At 48.4% G+C, this 19,466-nt stretch overlaps 1 protein-coding gene across 7 annotated transcripts in view; it reads left to right on the top strand.

Annotated features, from left to right (window-relative positions):
• The window catches only part of CAMTA2 (calmodulin binding transcription activator 2), an 809,661-nt gene that overhangs the window by 721,204 nt on the left and 68,991 nt on the right, over nt 1-19,466 (top strand). For 4 of the 7 annotated variants that reach the window (XM_078668358.1, XM_078668360.1, XM_078668362.1 and 1 more), the window contains 2 exons: nt 6,183-6,432; nt 16,349-16,420. In XM_078668358.1, the coding sequence (XP_078524484.1) occupies nt 6,183-6,432; nt 16,349-16,420 (322 nt within the window). The remainder of the gene's footprint in view (nt 1-6,182; nt 6,433-16,348; nt 16,421-19,466) is intronic. The other 3 variants (XM_078668361.1, XM_078668359.1, XM_078668363.1) reach the window with 1 other exon arrangement.

Genomic DNA, 19,466 nt, shown 5'->3' on the forward strand with positions numbered 1-19,466 from the left:
AGATCTTCGGACCGTCATTCTCTTCCTCAAGAAGGAGAAGCTCAAGGTGCTCACTCTAGCTCAGGTCTTGTCTCCCCTAGACTGGATGGTAGTGTTGGACTTGCAGGGTGCGTATTTTCACATTCCCCCATCCTGCCGGGCCACAGGCATTACCTGCGGTTCAAGGTAGGCTACGAGCACTTTCAGTTTACCATGCTCCGCTTCGGCCTTCCCCTCGGGTGTTCACCAAGGTGATGGTGGTGGGCACAACTCATCTGCGCAGGTTAGGGGTGTCAGTCTTCCCCTACCTCGACAACTGGCTGTTGAAGGCATCTTCGACCCAGGTTGTCGGCTTCCACCTTCAGACGACGGCGGACTTCCTGCATTCGCTGGGGTTCTCTATAAATGTTCTGAAGTCACACCTGACTCCTTCGACGCTCCCTTTCATCATGGCTGTTCTGGACACAGTGCAGTTTCGGGCCTATCCTCCCAAGCAGCGATTCCAGGATATTCAGGTTATGATTCTGATGTTTCAGCCTCTATCCTGGATTTCGTGATACTGACTCTGAGGCTGTTGGGCCTCATGGCCTCCTGCATCATGTTGGTAAAGCATGTCAGGTGACTTATGTGGGCTCTGCAGTGGGACCTGAAGTTCCAGTGGGCACGGCATAGAGAAAATATCACCAAAGTGGTCCAGATCTTGGAAGGAACTTCAAGAGAAATGCAATGGTGGTTGATGAACCACGATAGGGTCAACGTCAGACCCTTCTCCATTCCCCAATCAGATTTCACAGTCGTGACAGATACGTCACTTCTGGGATGGGGCAGCCATCTGGGAGAGGTGGAGATCAGGGGACACTGGTCTCTGGCGGAGTCGGGCTTCACATCAATATGTTGAGCTTCGAGCTATTCGATTAGCATTGAAGGCACTTCTTTCCTCTGTCATCGGGAAGTTAGTGCAGGTGTTCACGGACAACACCACCGCAATGTGGTACTGCAACAAGCAGGGTGGGGTGGGGTCGTGGACCCTTTGTCGAGAGGCACTGTTTCCCTGGACATGGCTGGAACAGCAGGGCATAACCCTGGTGGTTCAACACCTGGCAGGGTCTCTAAACGCCAGGGCGGACAAACTCAGCCTCCAATGCCTAGCGGATCATGGATGGCGTCTCCAGCTGGAGGTGGCACAAGATCTCTTTCAGCGCTTGCGAGATCCTTGGTTAGATCGAGTCGCCTCCGAAGTATCAGCAATACTGCGTGCTAGAGTTTCCAAGAGGGCTATCGCTGGGCGACGCCTTTCATTGTGAGTGGAGCTCATACCTGCTGTACGCCTTTCTGCCCATACCACTCCTGCCCAAGGTTCTGAAGAAGAACAGGAGCGACCGGGCCTAAGTCATTCTAGTGGCTCCCGACTGAGCGAGGAGAGTCTGGTATCCACAGCTTCTGAAAATCAGCATCGATCCTGCGATCAGGCTTCCCCTTTGGGCGGATCTACTGTCGTTGCAGCAGCGGAGGGTCCTCCACCCGAACTTGTCAACTCTGCGCCTCCATGCGTAGAGATTGAGCGGTGGCAATTGTGGCTTTTGACCTTCCTCCTGAAGTATGTAACGTTATTTTGGCGTTGGGCCGCCCTCCACCAAGACGTATATGACTGCCGTTGGCAGAAATTTGTATTGTACTGTACAGAAAGGTCTATTGACCCTCTTTCTGCTTCTCTTTTCACTGTTCTTCTATTCGTTCCCACCCTTGCCCAACAGGGCTCTGCGTTGGGTACTCTCAAGGGTTATCTTTCTGCTCTATCTGCTTTTTTGCAGCTGCCAGAACAACACTCTCTCTCTCCAAGTCTCTTATTGTACCTAGATTTCTGAAAGGGCTGGCTCACTTGTTTCCACCCACACCCTTTGTTATGCTGGAGTGAGACCTTAAGTACCGTCTAGGCACGCATGTTGGAACGGAGCCATTGGTAGTAACAGAAAGACTACACATTTCCATCAGCCCTTACCTGTGAGGTATTTATCATCCGGTGGGTAGCAAGGCCTTGAAGAGACTGGACTCTATTTCAGCATTGGCCAAAACCCTTGTTGGATGGATATGCAGGGTGATAAACAGGACATGCCGTAGAAACCAGGTTTCTTGCTTTTCTGGTAGGTTGGCCAGACAAAGGGTTTTTCTACAGTAGAGTATGGTCTTCGAGGATAATTGTAGTAGAGTCAACGCAAATAAATATGATGGATAACTACATGTATATTTGGGCTTTTTGAGGGTTGAGTTACTTTGAAAAAGTTTAAAGGGAATGCATGACGTATGGTGTCAAACTTGGTAGAATGAGAGACAGACACATCAATACAGGTGAATGGCAAACGCTTGTAAGTAATTCAAAGGGCGTCCGACCTGAACCTGATCCAGTGGGCCTCTCGGCACACATACCCACCTCTGCTCAAATGCACTGCAACAATGTGTTCTGCATCGGGTGATCTTCATTGATAGTCTTAAACATTAGAATAATGTCCTGCTGTATGCAGGGGACCCGGATCAATCTTTCAGAAAATAGTCCCAAAGACGGTGATTTTTTACTGTCCATTGGAAAGAAGCCATCCTCTAACTAGCCTATCCAGTGTCCTAGGTTTATGCTTGGTAAGTAGTGAAAACCATTGCCAAACTACTTTGCACCATCCTCCTCCCAGACTGCTGCTAAGTGTTTGTTGATTGAGAGTAAAATGATGCCTGATCGACCTTACATTGAAAAGGTGTATGCAACGGTAGTCTGTCCCTTTAAGGTCTTCGTGCTTCCAATCCTAGCATGTACTGTACAAGAGACAGTTTTTTTCCAGCTGATCCTAGCATTTACTTTACAAGAAACAGTTTTGTTTTTTTCCAGCTTGTGGCCTCTGGCAACTTGTTGGGTGTTGCTTTTGCCTATTTTTCACCCAGTTTTCTCACAGAACTTCAACGTATTCAGCTTTAGTTGACCTCTCATTAAGAATTTAAAATGAGCACAGTGCTCCTAACCTGCCATGTGAGTAGAGGGGCCCTGTACATTGTCAATCTTGTATCCTCACTCTCAAATAAGACCACTGAACTAAGAAATCCTGTTCAGTCCGTTTTTTTGCATCCGAATGTGAAGAGACAACATGCCTTGGAGTACTCTGCCTCTAGTCACACAATCTCTCCCATGTCCTGAATGCAGAATGTCGTCGCATTCTCAGATATTCCAAGCACAGCTTACCCTAATGCTAAGACATAAAGTCAAGATCTTCTCTGACCTTTAACCCCTTCACTGCGGCGGCTATTCCACCGCAGTGCTAAGGGGGCGGGGCGGGGCGGGGAGGCCGCACGGCGCTCCCGTGCTCGTGACGGAACCGCTCCGTCACGAGCCTCGGGTGAGCTGTGCTTGTGACGGAACGGTTCCGTCACGGCCCCGCCCGCCCAATAGAACGCTCAGCGCAGGCGCGGCGAGCGGGCCGTGACGGAACCGTTCCGTCACAAGCACAGCACACCCGAGGCTTGTGACGGAACGGTTCCGTCACAAGCATGCAAGTGGTTAATGTTTGACAAAATTAGAAATGGTTTTAGGTGGTGTTGCCTTTGTATTAAGAGTTGGAGGTTTCTTTTCAAGAATGTGCAAGTGTGAGCTGTTCACTTTAGATACTAGGATACAGATTCTTACTGTGTGCATTAGCTTGTACGTGTTGATGCACACACATACTATATCCTTTCTAAGGTACTCCAGCTTACGCACAAGTGGATTCCTGTTTACACATGGTGACATCCAAGACTATCATCTGGGGGGTTAGCAGGGTACGTTCTCCCACAAAGTTGGTAATCCAATGATTTGGCACCTACATTCATTTTCAGTTTCAGCAATTTGATAGGCAAGACGCCAGTCTGTAACATTCCCAAGGCAATTTAGTAAAAAGAAGAAAGGCTTAGTGAGTAAAATAAGACCTTAACAATGAAAATTGGATAAAATGATCAAGAAACAGGATTTGGTAGAGAAAATATTTTCAAAATATCCATAGGAACAACGGGGGTGTTATGGTAATGTGGTTTTATTACATATAATACATACATTTACCATACAATGCCTTTACCACGCAAGGTCTTTACCACACATATACCTTTACCACGCAAGGTAAGTTTATTAAAGGTAAGTTAAACCCTGGTGCAAGGTAAACTGTTGGATGTGTTACTTTTTGTTTTGTCTTTAGCCCCGCAAGGACTTGCAGGGGGCACCACTAAAACTTATCTGTTAGCCTGTTGACACTTACCGGACCAACCGTCCTTGTTCAAATCACCTTTTGTGATGTGTTTTCTCAAAGGTTTGCTCCACATGTTTCCCCCTAAACCTTTGCTCATCCCTCACTTGTACCTTAATTTGGTCTGTACGTTTCTTTTGTGTGCTCCCTTTGAGCCGTTACACAGCTGCTACCTATGTCTCCTGACCCTGAAGATAGTCTTTCTCATCGCAATAACTTCAATTCGTTCATTCTAAGGCTTTTCTCCTGAAGGTTGTGACTTCGTTTCGATTCAGGCACCCATCACTCTTCCATTGTTTTTTGGCCCCACTGCAACGCTCAAAAGAGCAAAGACTACACTTAAACTCTAAAAGAGCGCTCAGCTTTTACAGTGATCGTACCAAACCCCATTAAATTAATGATCAACTCTTTGTGGGTTTTCTATGGCAAAGAAAGGCAAAGCAGTCTAGAAATAGGCTCTGTCCAGATGGATAAACCTCAAGTGAAATCTGCTGCACGATGAGAAAGAAGAAACCTCTAGACCAGTTGAGGGCCAAAGCTGCTATATCTGCGTTGGTATGAGGATTGGTTGTCCTGTATATTGATCAGGCTGCAATGTGGACATGACATCAGTGCAACGTCAGTGCACTTGTTCATGAAGCCCCGCTGACTTGATAGCCAGGGTCGACAGGAAGAGCAGTATGTTTTGGTGACCGTAATTCTACAGACCCTACACCGGGGAAGGTTCTCCTTTGATATCTATTCTAAAGATGAGGAATATACAATTAGAAGTATCTATAAGAACACACACTTTCTGGTCGATACTCTTATCTAACCGCAGGATCCTCACTGCCCTCCCACCTCCTCCTCCGGTGGACTTGACTCCTCTACGTCTAAAAAGGTCCAAACTTTGAAATCTACACACTGGCACGAACAATTGGATTTTGGACTCCACATCTGAAGCCACAGACCATATCCAGAAGATTCTGACATTGGCATGCTGGGGTGATGTCTCTATGCAACTACAGTTGTCACTTCTAGAGCAGAGTCAACCCAGCGCTGCACAACGCGCCTACTGGCACACAGGAGCTCCGTATCCAGTCTTGTGCCTGGGTGTTTTTCAGAAGGTGAGGAATCTGTAGTTGGATAGAGTATCCACCAGAAAGCTCATTACCAAAGGAAATAACTAGTTCTTTAGTAGCATACTTAAACTTCCAGGTCAGATTTCAGATACATTTAATATCCTGCAAACTTCGCCACGTGATTGTACGTTTGCACCACCGAGATCTGTAGTAATTATCCCATTGAAATTCTTTCCTTACTTTAACAGTAAAGGTTTGTGCCGTCAGAATGGTAGGGCGAGTGCCAATATCTTTAGCCCTTGTCCTTTCACTTCTATTAAGGGTTCTGGCATGAGATTAGCTTCAAGGGACACATTTCTGAGTGGGTGGATCTTGAGAACACTACAGGATCCATTAGAAATATTTTTATTGTTTTGTATTTCACTGCTTACCTCTCACACACTTACCAACCTGAAGTGCATGCTAATGCTTTTACACCCACCACTGGAAATGCAGTTTTCAGCTATTTGTTAACTGCAAACACATTAATGACAAGCACAACCAGGTACGAGTTGCCTTACCTGGGAAGTTGTAATTCTAGCAGTCTTGGCTTGGGTAGGAGAAGGAGGTGGCTGGCAACATTTTGGTAAAACGTAAGAATGGCAGGAAACCCCAGGTAGCTTTGGAGAGCATTGAGAATCCATATTTTTAGGACTGCAGCAGTAATATTTTAATTTTGAGTTTCATGAACACATTCCCTGTTATCATTCTCAAAAACACATCTGCTTCTTGATTTCTTGGTTGTGAGAATGAGTCTAGGTTTTTTTCTTTTTCTTTCTTTCTTTCCTTCTTTTTTTTGTTTTATTTTATTTTTCCACGTTTTTCTTTGTTCTATGCTCCCCTCATTCAGATCTGTCTGTAAAGAGCCACTGACCCCACCCTCAGCGCACACCTGTCTGAGCCCAATTCACTCTCCTCTCAGTGACATCGCCTTCGAGAAGTTTGATGCGCCTACTGCTGCCAACTGGTCCGAGTTCCTAAATGCCTCTGCCAACGGCAAGATGGAGAGCGAGTTCGCCCTACTGACGTTGTCCGATCACGAGCAGCGAGAGCTTTATGAAGCCGCAAAGATTATCCAGACAGCCTTCCGGAAATACAAGGTAACTTGCTTTGGGAGTGTGGGGAGTGGACTTGATGGTGAACCGCTGCTTGTGTGCAATTAGGTGAGATGTGGGTAGGATTGTTAGCATCTGTCTGCTTACGAGTAGCAGAGATGTGTCCGGCTTTACCAATGTGCTTAAAGTGCCTGAGCAATATCCTGACACTGATGTACCTTTCCAGCTCGCTGTATCTTTTTATAACAGAACCTGTACATGTACGATGCTTTCCAAAGAGACAATAATTCGAATTTCACAGAGAGCAACAGTTTGACACTGAAGAACAGCTCCATTTCATTTTCAGCCTGCTGTTTTAATACTGTTATCAAACACACACACCTACCAACACACCTTCCCATGCAGTCTACAACTCTGCTTTATTTTTTCACTTCCATTGACAACCTGGTTCTTTTTTACCTAATTTATGTTACGTATTGTGTCTGATAGCGACTTCTTGCTGCATATTCCTTACCTTTGAATTTCCCAGGCGTCAGGCTGGATCCGGAAACGTTTGCTGGGAAATACTCCTTGCGCGCACCATTGGGTGGCTCCATTCAGCTTGGCGTCATTAGCATTGGTTATGATATTGCAGTACCTTTATAGGCACCACTAAGGCGCGCGGACGTCCGTTCTTTTTTTTCCGTGCCAATTAAGCGCCGAACAAGGAAGAGCTACACCTCTGCCTGTTTTTAACAGGCTTTTTTTCAACGTCCATCGTGTGTGAGGATGTCTTTGAGAAAGACGAGGTTTAAGCTGTGCAGGGCTTGTCCCTGTGCATTTTCGGCCACCGAACCCCATTATGTCTGCCTCTGGTGTCTCGAGTCCAACCACGATTAGATGTCGTGCTCGGAGTGTCGGGCAATGGCTCCTAAAACTTTACGGGAGTAGGCTTTTAAGCTCCTGGTGGCCCGGCATCCATCATCGTCAAGCGAGACTCAGCGGAGGTCCCGATCGAGGAAGAGGAAGTCACGGGACCGCTCTCAGAGCCCAAAGTCCTCTTTGTCCCACTCGAGGTTGTTAGGACACTCACGGAAGAGGCACAAGAAGAAGTCTAAGCAACTTAATCTTCACCTCAATTATCGTGCATCAACGAAGGAGGTAAGGACCACTGACACCATAGGTACAGTTCAATGAAGCTAGGGTCGATTTCGTGCCTCCCTCCTTTTCCAGGAGCCAGAGCGACCGTTGCTCAGATTAAAGAGTTTTACTAGGCCATGCGCTGTGTTTTTGAGCGGGCCGACCCCTCTGGTGAGCCTTCTGTCCCATGGGTCCGGAAGGTGCCCGTCTGATTCAATGCCGTTGGCTCCAGCTCCAGTCAGGGCGCCGGTGCGTCCTCTGAGATCGGATCTGAGTTCACACTGGTCATGCCAACACGCCTCCCCCAGCATCAGCCCTGAAGTCGATGCCTTCGGCACTGGCGCTGCCCATCGGCGGTGCCAGCCCCATCAGTAACACAACGTCGGAATGTTATCGCTCAACGCCAATTCTGACATACATTGATTGAACTCAGGGGTTCTATGTTAATGCCTGAACACTTTGTGATGTTTTAGGCTCGGGAGAGGAATGGGAGGGACCCTCTGGATTACCAGGATGACCCTGCAGAGCAGTTGGACTTGTATGGGGAGCTTGGAGGGGCCAGTGGACTGGATCCTTCTAAAGATACCGGCATGCTCTCTCTGACAACGGCCATGGTGATCAAGAGCGCATCCGAGGTCTTTGGACTGGAGCTGCCCTCAGTGGAGGTCAGGACTAATCTCTTGACTGAAGTTCTTCAGCCTGTGGCTTCCACATCAGAACCCCTTTTTCCCTTTAATAAAGCACTTACTGATGTCTTTCTAGGCACGTTGTCCTTCGCCCTCGAACAAGGTGAGAAGACCCATAAGATGAAGTCGACACCAACGCTTAGGCGGCCCAAGTCTGGTTCGCCTACGACGTCAAGAGGCCGGGGGCTCGAGGTCAAAACATCAACGTCGAAGCCCGCCGCCGAGAGGGACCTTGCCGACGTCGAGATCGCCGCCGACGTCGAGAGGTCCAATTGCATCGACGTCAAGCCGAACACCAAGGGCTTCTTCTATGCCGGAGAGACACAGGCATTCGACGTCAAGGCGCATGACGGCGACACATCCGTCGCTGAGGAGGTCGGCGTCGAGGCGGTCACCGTTGAGGAGGTCGACGTCGAGATCTTGAAAAACGTCCCCTGTTTCTAAAAGAAGGTTGCGATCAAGGTCGACGTCGAGGAGATCACACTCAGATCATGGGTCTCCGCTTACATTGAGACCTAGGGCAACGTTGAGAGACCGTTCGACTCGGGACGCCCAGCTGGCGACGTCAAGGAGTGCTTCTTCCTCCCCAGGACTTCAGATAATACAAGTTACTCCTGAACCCTCACCAGTACCGTCTCCAGCTCCGCCAACTAATATCGCACCGAGATGGCTAGAGGACATGAGAGTGGAAGATCTGCAGGATTAATCTGCCATGTTCCCCTACAAGATCCAGATCGCCTATAATTCAGTTTGTACACTCTTCTGAAAGACAGTAGCGTGCCACTCCACGAAGGTCCCCATCTGGAAGAAGGCGATCATCACGTTCTCCTAGGAGTCCGGCATCCAGACCTCAACACCTCTCTCCTAGAAGACGGAGCCATAGATCTTCTTCATGATCGGCAGACTCAAAAGCTGACTATTCTCCTGCTCTTTCTTCCTCTCCTCCGAGTAGAATATCGCCCATTGATGATATTCTGACCTTCAATGAGGTTCTCTGCCGATGGGCTGCGAAACTTCACATTGAAATGCCTGTCTCCACTACCAAGGCATCAGTCATCTTTGAAAAACTGCACCAAAAGTCTTCCTCTAGACCATTGCTTCCTCTAGTGCCTGGATTGCTGGAGCCTGCTCTGCAAAAATTCCTTACTCCAGCATCGGTGGGGGCAGCCCCATCTCGGATCACTAAGAAATATAAGGCTCCCGAGAACAACCCCTTTTTTCTGAGGGCTGACCCTCCACCGGACTCTGTTATTGTTTCAGTGGCACGGAAGAATCAGACAGAGGTAGCATCGTCTGCGGTACCCCCAGATAGAGACAGTAAGGCCATGGATTGTGTCGTCAAGAGAATGTGCATGACCTCAGCCTCTTACATGAAGGTAGCCAGCGCCTCGGCCTTGCTGGGTCGGTGTGACCGTTCTTTGTGGGACTCGCTTTGATGTTTCACTAAGCTCCCAAAAGAAGAGAAGCAAGATTTCCTGGAAATCCTGCATGAAGATGGCTTGGTAGCCAATCAAGTTATCAGTGCAGCAGCTGATGCCTTTGATCTCGCTGCCCATGGTTATGCTCATGGGGTTTGTTCCCGTCGCTCTTCCTGGCTGAGATTGACGGGTCTGCAGCCAGAGGCACAACATCGCTTTCTCAATCTCACCTTCATTGGCACTTCACTCTTTGGCTCTCACGCTGATGACAAAATGTCCAGGTTGAAGACCGAACTGGATACAGTGAAGGCGGTTGGGCTCGAGAAGAGGAAGGACTTCAAGCGACGCTACCACCCTTACGATCGGTGACAATATCAACAGAGGGTTCAAACCCTCAGTGGTCGTCCCAGCAAAATCAAGGAAGATCACGATCCTACCAGTGTCGTCCTGGACAGACCACACCTGCTGCCAAACAACAACAAAAGTGGTGAGTGCCTGTTTCCCCTAACTCTGTTACCAACTCCGGTGGGGGGAAGTGTCCGTTTCTACCTGGAAGAGTGGACCAAGATAACACTAGACAAGTGGGTGCTGAATATTGTAAGGAATGGGTTTACCATCAGGTTTAGCTCCCCTCCACCTTCTATTCCTCCTCAAAAGACTGTCATCCATAGCATAAATCTTCTGAGAGAAGAGGTGTCCACTCTACTCCTAAAAGAAGCCATCGAGGAGGTCCCATGGCATCAATGTCGGCAGGGGATCTACTCTCGATATTTTTGGTCCCAAAGAAATGTCCAAACAAGGAGTTCAGGCCTATACTAGATCTCAGACGTCTCAAGTTCATTCTGAGAGAGAGGTTCCGAATGCTGGCATTACATCAAATAATCCTGCATCTACATTAAGGTGACTGGATGTGTTCCATAGGTCTTCAAGATGCCTATTTCCACATACCAATCTCTCAAAAGCATCAGAAGTTTCTACGGTTTCGCATCCAATCAGACCGATACCAGTTTACTGCCCTGCCCTTCGGTCTGAAGTCGGCTCCTCGCACATTCTCAAAGTGCATGGCAGTAGTAGCTGCTTTCTTGAGGAAAAAGCAAATCTTTGTCTACCCTTACCTGGACGACTGGCTTCTCAAGAATGCGTTGCCAACTCTTCTGCAGCAGCACCTCACGGACTGTATTCAACAACTACATCGGCTCGGTCTACACGTAAATTTAAAAAAATCCATCCTCAATCCAACACAGAGGATACACTACCTAGGCGCAACTTTGGACACAGTCAACGCAAGAGCGTATCCTTCAGAGGAGAGACTATCATCCATTCTCCACAAGTGTCAAACTCTCCTGAAGATACCTCAGCCCACGGCCAGGCAGATCTCTTCTCTGCTGGGTTCGATGGCCTTGTGCATTTTTCTAGTTCCAAACGCCAGACTTCACATGAGACCTCTACAGCAGACTCTGGAGGATCAGTGGTCCCAAATCTCCAATCGTTGGGAGGACACTTTAACTCTGCCTCTGTCTGTCCGGCTCTCATCAAATGGTGGATGCGATGGATTCATCTCATCGTAGGAGTCCCTTTTCAAGAGGAACTGCCCAAGCAGACTCTGGTGACGGTTGCGTCCCTTCAGGGATGGGGCACTCATAAGGGACCACTACAGATCCAAGGAATGTGGTCAGAGAAAGAGCAACTATACCATTTAAACATGCTGGAACTCCGAGCGGTACATCTAGCTCTCAAAGCGTTTTTCCTTCCATCAAATCGACTACTCTGCTTGTTCAGGCGGACAATACAACAACGATGTACTACCTCAGAGCTTTCCAAACTTTGTGTCCCGACACAGTACTGTGTCACCTGCAAATGGTGGGTGTGTCGCGGGATGACACCAGTATTAAGGGCACTTAGCACATAACTGATGCTAATTAAGAGGCATTCCTTTGAAAGAGTGTCTCGGAGTCTGCCACAGCTGCGCGGACTCTGAGACACCCTGCTCTATGGGGGCCGGGCACTTCACAACAAAGCCTCATTAACAAGTAAATGGTCTTTTAAAGACCTGCGAAGTACTCTGGTGCGGTTGTGTGTGTGCCCGGGAAGCTGGGGTGAGGTGACAGAGGGTAACAGGTAGAGGGTGACAGGCAGAGGGTGACAGGCAGAGGGTGACAGGCAGAGGGAGGGAGACAGAGAGAGGGAGACCGAGAGAGAGGGAAACCATGGGAGACAGAGAGAGAGGGAGACAGGGGGAGGGAGTCCGGGGTAGACAGAGGGAGGGAGTGGGAGACCGAGAGAGAGAGAGACAGAGAGAGAGAGAGAGAGAGACAGAGAGAGAGAGCGAGAGAGAGAGAGAGAGAGACAGGGAGGGAGATGGAGGGAGGGAGACGGAGGGAAGGAGACGGAGCGAAGGAGACGGAGGGAAGGAGACGGAGGGAAGGAGACGGAGGGAAGGAGACGGAGGGAAGGAGACGGAGGGAAGGAGACGGAGGGAGGGAGACGGAGGGAGGGAGACAGAGGGAGGGAGACAGAGGGAGGGAGACAGAGGGAGGGAGACAGAGGGAGGGAGACAGAGGGAGGGTGACAGAGGGAGGGAGACAGAGGGACGGAGACAGAAAAAGGGAGACATAGGGCAACTGACAGAGGGAGGGAGAGGGCGTGAGACAGAGAGAGAGAGGGAGACAGAGGGAGGGAGAGGGAGGGAGATGGAGGGAGGGAGACGGAGGGAAGGAGACGGAGGGAAGGAGACGGAGGGAAGGAGACGGAGGGAAGGAGACAGAGGGAGGGAGACAGAGGGAGGGAGACAGAGGGCGTGAGACAGAGAGAGAGGGAGACAGAGGGAGGGAGGGAGACAGAGAGAGAGAGGGAGACAGAGGGAGAGGGAGACAGAGGGAGAGAGAGAAGGAGAAGGAGGGAGACAGAGGAATGGAAACAGAGGTAGACCGAGGGCGACAGACAGAGGGAGGGAGACAGACAGACAGAGGGAGGAGGGTGACAGAGGGAGAGAGACAGACAGAGGGAGGAGGGTGACAGAGGGAGAGAGACAGACAGAGAGAGACAGAGGGAGGTAGACAGGCAGAGGGAGGAGACAGGCAGAGGGAGAGAGAGGGAGGGAGACAGAGAGTCAGAGACAGAGAGAGAGAGACATAGAGAGGGAGGGAGACAGAGACAGGAACAGACAGACAAATAGAGGCAGGGACAGGGGCTGACAGACAGAGATGGAGACAGAGAGAGGGAGACGGGGACAGACAGGGGCAGACAAACAGATAGAGGCAGAGACAGGGACAGACAGAGGCAGAGACTGAGGCAGACGGAGCGGGAGAGGGAGAGAGAGAGAGAGAGAGAGGGAGACGGAGGGAGGCAGAGGGAGACAGTAAGGGGGGCAGAGGGAGATAGAGAGAGAGAGGGAGACAGAGGGAGAGGGAGACAGATGGAGCGAGAGAGGGAGAGGGAGGGAGACAGAGGGACGGAAATAGAGGGAGACAGAGGGCGACAGACAGAGGGAGGAGGGCGACATGGAGGGGGACAGGGAGGGAGACAGAGGGAGAGAGAAGGAGACAGAGAGAGGGAGACAGACAGAGTGAGTGAGAACCCCCAAACCCCCTTAGGTGGTACGGGCTCGCTCGCTATGCTCGCTCCCTACACTGCCTTACTGTGTCTCAAAATGATGCATCTCCAAAAAATAAGTCCCCAACATGAAAGGATTGGAAAGCTGTGTACTACCTGAACAAGCAGGGGGGGCACCAGGTCAGCACCCCTGTCGCTGGAAGCACAGGCGATTTGGAAGTGGCTTCTGGCACGAGACCTGAAAATGTCTGCAATTACCTTACCAGGCGTCCTCAACGTTCTAGCGGACGGCCTAAGCAGGCATTTTGCAGAAGCACACAACTGGGTGCTAAAACAAGAAGTGGTGCAAGACATCTTCCACAGCTGGGAAAGACCAGACATCGATCTCTTCGTGGATGCCGAAAACGCAAAATGCTGCGTCTTTCCTCCAGGTACCCGCAACCAGGTTCCAAGGGGAATGCTCTGTTGATAGACTGGTCAGAGACGTTACTCTACGCTTTTCCACCAATTCCCCTCATTCCCATGGTGATCAGGAAACTGTACAAGTCCAAGACAGATATGATCCTGGTTGCTCCAGATGGCCTCGCCAGTGGTGGTAGCCGCACCTCCTTCACCTGTCCAAGGTACGACACAGGAGGTTGCCATGTCATCCGGATCTGTTGACCAGGGCGGGCGGCAAGGTGTTCCACCCCAACCTGCCGTCCCTGAGGTTAGCAGCATGGCTCCTGAGTTCATCCAATATGGACATTTAGGTCTCTTTCAAGACTGCATGCAGATCTTGAAGGAGGCTAGGAGACCTTCTACGAGGAAGTCTTACGCTTTTAAGTGGAAGCGTTTTTACATGTGGTGTACTGCTGAAGGCCATGACCCTGTTCGAGGACAGGAACAGGTGCTGTTACCATACTTGCTGTATTTGGCCAAAGCAGGCTTGCAATACTCCTCCATAAGGTTCACCTGGCAGTGATAACAGCACGTAGAAAGTCTCCCACTCAGGCTTCGTTCTTTCAGATGCCAGTTGTGAAAGAATTCTTGGAGGGTCTCAAGAAGGTCTATCCTCCCGTTAGGGCTCCAGCTCCTCCCTGGGAGCTGAACATAGTCCTCTCTAAACTAATGGCTCCCCCATTCAAACCCATTCACAAAGCTTCCCTTCAGCATCTTTCGTGGAAGACTGCTTTTCTCGTGGCAATCACATCTGCTCACAGGGTAAGTGAGATACAAGCCTCATGCTCTTCAGAGCCTTATCTCGCTTTTCACGCTAACAGAGTGGTGTTACGTACTCACCCGAGGTTCCTTTCTAAGGTGGTCTCGGATTTTCATATCAACCAGTCAGTTACTCTTCCTACTTTCTTTGCAAACCTTGTCACTCCTGCTGAGAGAGCTCTGCACTCTCTAGACCTGAAAAGAGTGTTAAAATGATATCTTGAAATAACAAAAAGTGTACGAAAGTCTGACCAACTGTTTCAGTGGTATTCTAGCCTCAATAGAGCTTTCTTTTTCTGCTGCTGTTTCCGAGGGTCCTGAAGAAAGTCGGGCAGGTCCGAGCACAACTCATTCTTGTGACCAGAAGAGTCCAGTATTTGAAACGGCTCACCCTGGACATTAACCTCCCCTTTTTAACGTCTTCAGGAGGGTTTGCAGTCCTGGCAGCAAGGTAGGATGCTACACTCTAACCTCCACAGGCTACACCTTCATGCGGGTAGATTGAGCAGTACCAACTGAGAGGTTTCGTTCTACTGTCTGAAGTGGTGGCTGTCATTTTGGCTGCTCGCTGCCCTTCCACTAAAATCTATTTATTCAAGTCACTGGTCCGTATTTGCCTCCTGGTGTGAAGAAAAACAGGTTGACCATCTACATATTAGATTATCTGCTAATTTTATTTAATCTTTGGCCTGGGCAAGGCTTTGCATTGGGCACAGTTAAGGTTTACGTATCACCTCTTTTGCCCCTTCTTTGTTGCCTGATTATCCCTCCTTTTTCAAATCACCCATTGTGATTGATTAAATGTATCACACGCTTCCCTCTACTCCTTTGTTATGCTACAGTGGACCTCAGTATGGTTCTAACATTCGTGAATGTGCTTTTTTTTAGCTACTTCATAACTGTACAATGAGACTCTTAACTTTGAAGTCCATTTTTTTATTGCAGTTAAAACTGCATTTGCCATCAGCAAACTGCATGCAGGCTTTCTCACTTTAGATTCTGTGTACTAATGTCTGCCCTGGCAACTGGTGCTTGGACTTGGACACTGAAATAGCAAATAGAAGTGTCTGCCTTCCATCTGGAGCAGTCCATCGTGCTGCCTGCATTTGTTTTCTCCACAGCATCCGGCTGAGGAGGAGGATCCGAGGCATGCCCTTAGCCTATTCATCGATAGGACTAAGGAGTGCCTGTGGAAGATCAGCTGTTGTCGGGTTCGCTGGTGCGAAAAAGGTAAAGGCAGTTCAGACACTGAGCTTATTCCGATGGATTGTCTTCTGCGTCAACCTGAGCTGTGCCTTGACTGAAAAGGAACCTCCAGAGGCCTTGAGCTTATTCCTTTAGGGCGAAAACCTCAGCTATTGCTTTCGCTCCAAGAAGTTCTAGCCACCTTTTGGTGTGCAGGAGCGATTGTAAGAATTTCCGCATCCATTATGTCACATGTGAAGACTCGCCAGGTCAGGTATCTGCGCCTAGAGAGTATCCATCGAAAAGAGCTTTTCCAAAGGTAAGTAAAGTACTCTCCTCTGCTCCAGAGTAGCACCTGCTTTCATCAGTTGGGCTATCTTGTGTCACTCATCTTCTCTAAGGTGTGCATATTACATTGTCATGTCATTCTTCCTGGGAAATGTCTAAATGGCACCATTTTAGTTGCCTTCTAATTCATTAATTTTTATGCCAACGTGTTTTCAATAGCGCATACCACCGTAAACTAATCAGCCTTCCATAGGCTGCTCTTGAAATTAGTGATGGATTATTTGTTTGCTAAGTAGCCATGTTTGGGCATGTGCCATGGCGGAGCGCTGGTGGTGTACCGTGTAACATGTGCATACGTTTTTGTAAATGGTTTTAAGACATGCCACAAATCGAAGTTGACTATATGGTATTGCCAGCCATGCAGTTTCCTGCTTTGTTTTGAGTGAGCTCCGGCGACAGTCAAACTCATCCTAGTCCGAGAGCTGATTCTCTGCCTTTTCATTCTCATTGCAGGGCCGCAGGTTAAAAGAGCAGCAAGAAATGGCCGCAGCTGTGATCCAGAGGTGTTACCGCAAGTACAAACAGGTAAAACAAATGCGTCCGAAGGGCCCTCCGCTCTGAATACAGCTCTTAGATGTCGAGGTTAACTAACAGGGTAAACAACCTTTACAACGCAACTTTTACCACGCAGTGCCTTTACGACGCAACTTTTACAACGCAAACCATTACAACGCATTGCGCTGGGGGGCGCTCTAGGATAGGGAATAGGTTTAATGTACTATCCAACACCTTCCCTACTATCCACGGGGCCTGGAGTTGGGATAGTAAATGAAACAATTCACTATCCAGCGCCTAAAAGCACTATGCGTTGTAATGGTATGCGTTGTAAAAACCGTGTTGTAAAGGCATGCGATGTAAAAGCATGCGTTGTAATGTCATACATCCAACTAACAGATACCATTCTCAGAATTCAGACATAAAGGTGAGACAACCTCAAACAAGCAGTGTGTATGGTCTTAGTATCTGTATAAAACACTCCTACTCTAAATATACATATTGTGTAACACATTATGGTCACTATCTAATCAACACCTAAACAAGCAGTCTTGACTTATGCACAGTCACAAGATTACTCTGCCTAGGGGGTGTTGCCATGCAGTCTGTTCTGTACACTCTTAAGGGTGGAAATGCAGACACCAGAAGCTGAAGCAGGTCATCCTCATAAATAATATTGCACAGAATCTAGGTGTTGTACAGAGCCATAGGCATGTGTTGTGTTGTATCTAACCCAGAAATTTCCTCAGCTAGGGATGCCCCATAGATTAATAATCTTGAGGTAACTCTCAGCTGCCAGGCCTAACCTCGCAGATATTCACATATACTTGAGATTTCAGTCCTTTTCAAAAATAAATTTGGTCTACTTTTTAGGAACATTTTTAGAATAAAAAACCAGTGGGGCAAAAAGTTTAAATCTAAAACTGTGGCTTATCCATGAAAGCATTTTTAGATGACGGGGCGTTCCTTAAAGTTATTTTTTTTTTGGTGGTCTCTTCTGCAGGCAAGAACTCTTCCTAAAGCCATTCTCATTCTTTGGATTTGTTGGCATCTTTGTGTTTAACTGGGTTAATCTCCAGCCAGCTAGATAAGGTTAGCTAGTAAACACTCCGAGAAGTACTCTCATCATGGAGTACAGCTGGTAGGGCTTGCTTCTGATCCGTTGCTGATGTTTTAAGGGCTATGGAGTTTGGAATAGGAACGCGCATAATTGCTGCCCACTGTGTTCTTCAACTATGTATCACCTGGATCTCTGTCATCGATCTCAACCTTCAGCCTCCACTCCACTGCTTTTGCCCCAGCTATCGGCAGACCGCACTCCACAGTGGCAACCCTTCACTCAATATCAATCGAGCTGCAGGTTTCAGCAGGCTGCCTGTTGTGGCACCCACCGAGCTCCTCAAGGTGGATCCAGCCAGGTTTGGGGGGTCTGTTCCCCTCAAATAGCAGTTGCCAACCAGATTGGCGATGCTGTCTTGAACTACGCACTGTGCACACGTTTAATAACCCTGAGCAGGAGTTGTAGCTGTTTGGAAAGTGGACCAAAAAGGGAGCTTTCCCATAGGTGTACAGGAAGCTTTCAGGAGCAAGCCTTCGCAAAGCCAATAGGTCTCTCTTATGCTATCGCTGCTGGCTTTGCCAATGTTTGTTAGCCATGTTGCTCACCCGCGTGGCTGCTGTTCAGCATGGCTAAAAGTTAGTGGTGCAGAGGAGCGCTGTGTGGGGTATCGTAGAGAAGAATGGCGAAGAGGGCAGAGTGTGTCGTGTATCAGAGTGGTGTAGTGTGGAGTCGCGTAAAGTGCTATACACTGGAGTGTCATAGAGTAGACTGCAGTGGCATAGAATTCAGTAGCATACAGTGCAGTGTCTTAGAATGCAATGTCATATATTAGTGTGGTGCATAGTAGAATGCAGTGGCGCAGAGTAGAGTGGTGTAGAGTTGAGTGATGCAGTGGCACTGAGTAGAGTCAAGTGGCGTAGAGTCCAGTGGCGTAGAGTCCAGTGGCATAGAGTCCAGAGTAGAGTCGAGTGGCAAAGAGTGAAGTGGCGTAGAGTGGTGCAGAGTAAAGTATGGTGCCATAGAGTGGTATAGAGAGCTGTGGTGTAGAGTACAGTGATGGAGTAGAGTGCAGTGACATAGACCTCAGTTGTGTAAAATGCATTGGCGTAGAGTGCAGTGTTTAAGAGTAAAGTGACATAGAGTGCAGTGATGTGGAGTGGCATAGAGTGGACCAGAGTGGCATACAGTAGACTGTCTCAGAGTATAGTGAAGTTACGTAGAGTGGAGTGGTGCAGCGTAGATTGTAGTTGCGTAGAGTGGCATAGCGTGTTATGGTGTAGACTAAAGTGGTGTAGAGTGCAGAAGTGCAGAGTAGATTAGAGTGACTTACACTGGATTGACGTAGAGTGCAGGGGCATAAAGTGCATTGTTGCAGAGTGGCATATAGCAGAGTGGTGCAGAGTAGATGAGTGTGGCCTAGACTGGAGTGGTGTAGAGTGCAGTGGCATAGGGTAGAGTAGAGAGGTGCAGCATGTGTGGGCATAGAGTGCTGTAGTATGGAGTGGAGAGGCGTAGAGCAGGGTATGCATGGTGTCGTAGCGCGCTGCCATTACAGACAACACATTTTCAATTGAAATGACCAGTACATTTGCAGACGTTCAGTGTACAAACAAAACTGTGTGGAAATTGCATCACCTAGTGTAATGATTTGTTTTGATCATATAGAAGTATGTGTTTCCAAGACACTTCAGAAATAATATAAAATGTGCTACATTTGTGTTCCTAATTCTGAAATACTTACACAGTTCATTTAAATATTGTTTTGTGCTAGAAAAAATAAACCTCTTTGCTACCCCTAGTATCCAGCAAGATTGTCACATAAATCGTCTCACTTTGAAGTCAGACAAAGAAAAGTAAACAAGTGCCTCGGAAGACAGCGCCTGATATTTGACCACGGTTTCTGAATGGATAGCAAATGTGACAAGATAAGAACAAGATGTAAAGACCTGTTTACAGAAAGGAAGTTTGAGGAAGAACACTGTAAGCACAGTTAATTCAACAGGAGGGACTAACTGA

This window comes from Lissotriton helveticus, chromosome 12, assembly GCF_964261635.1.
Source record: "Lissotriton helveticus chromosome 12, aLisHel1.1, whole genome shotgun sequence".
NCBI classification, from domain to species: Eukaryota; Metazoa; Chordata; class Amphibia; order Caudata; family Salamandridae; genus Lissotriton; species Lissotriton helveticus.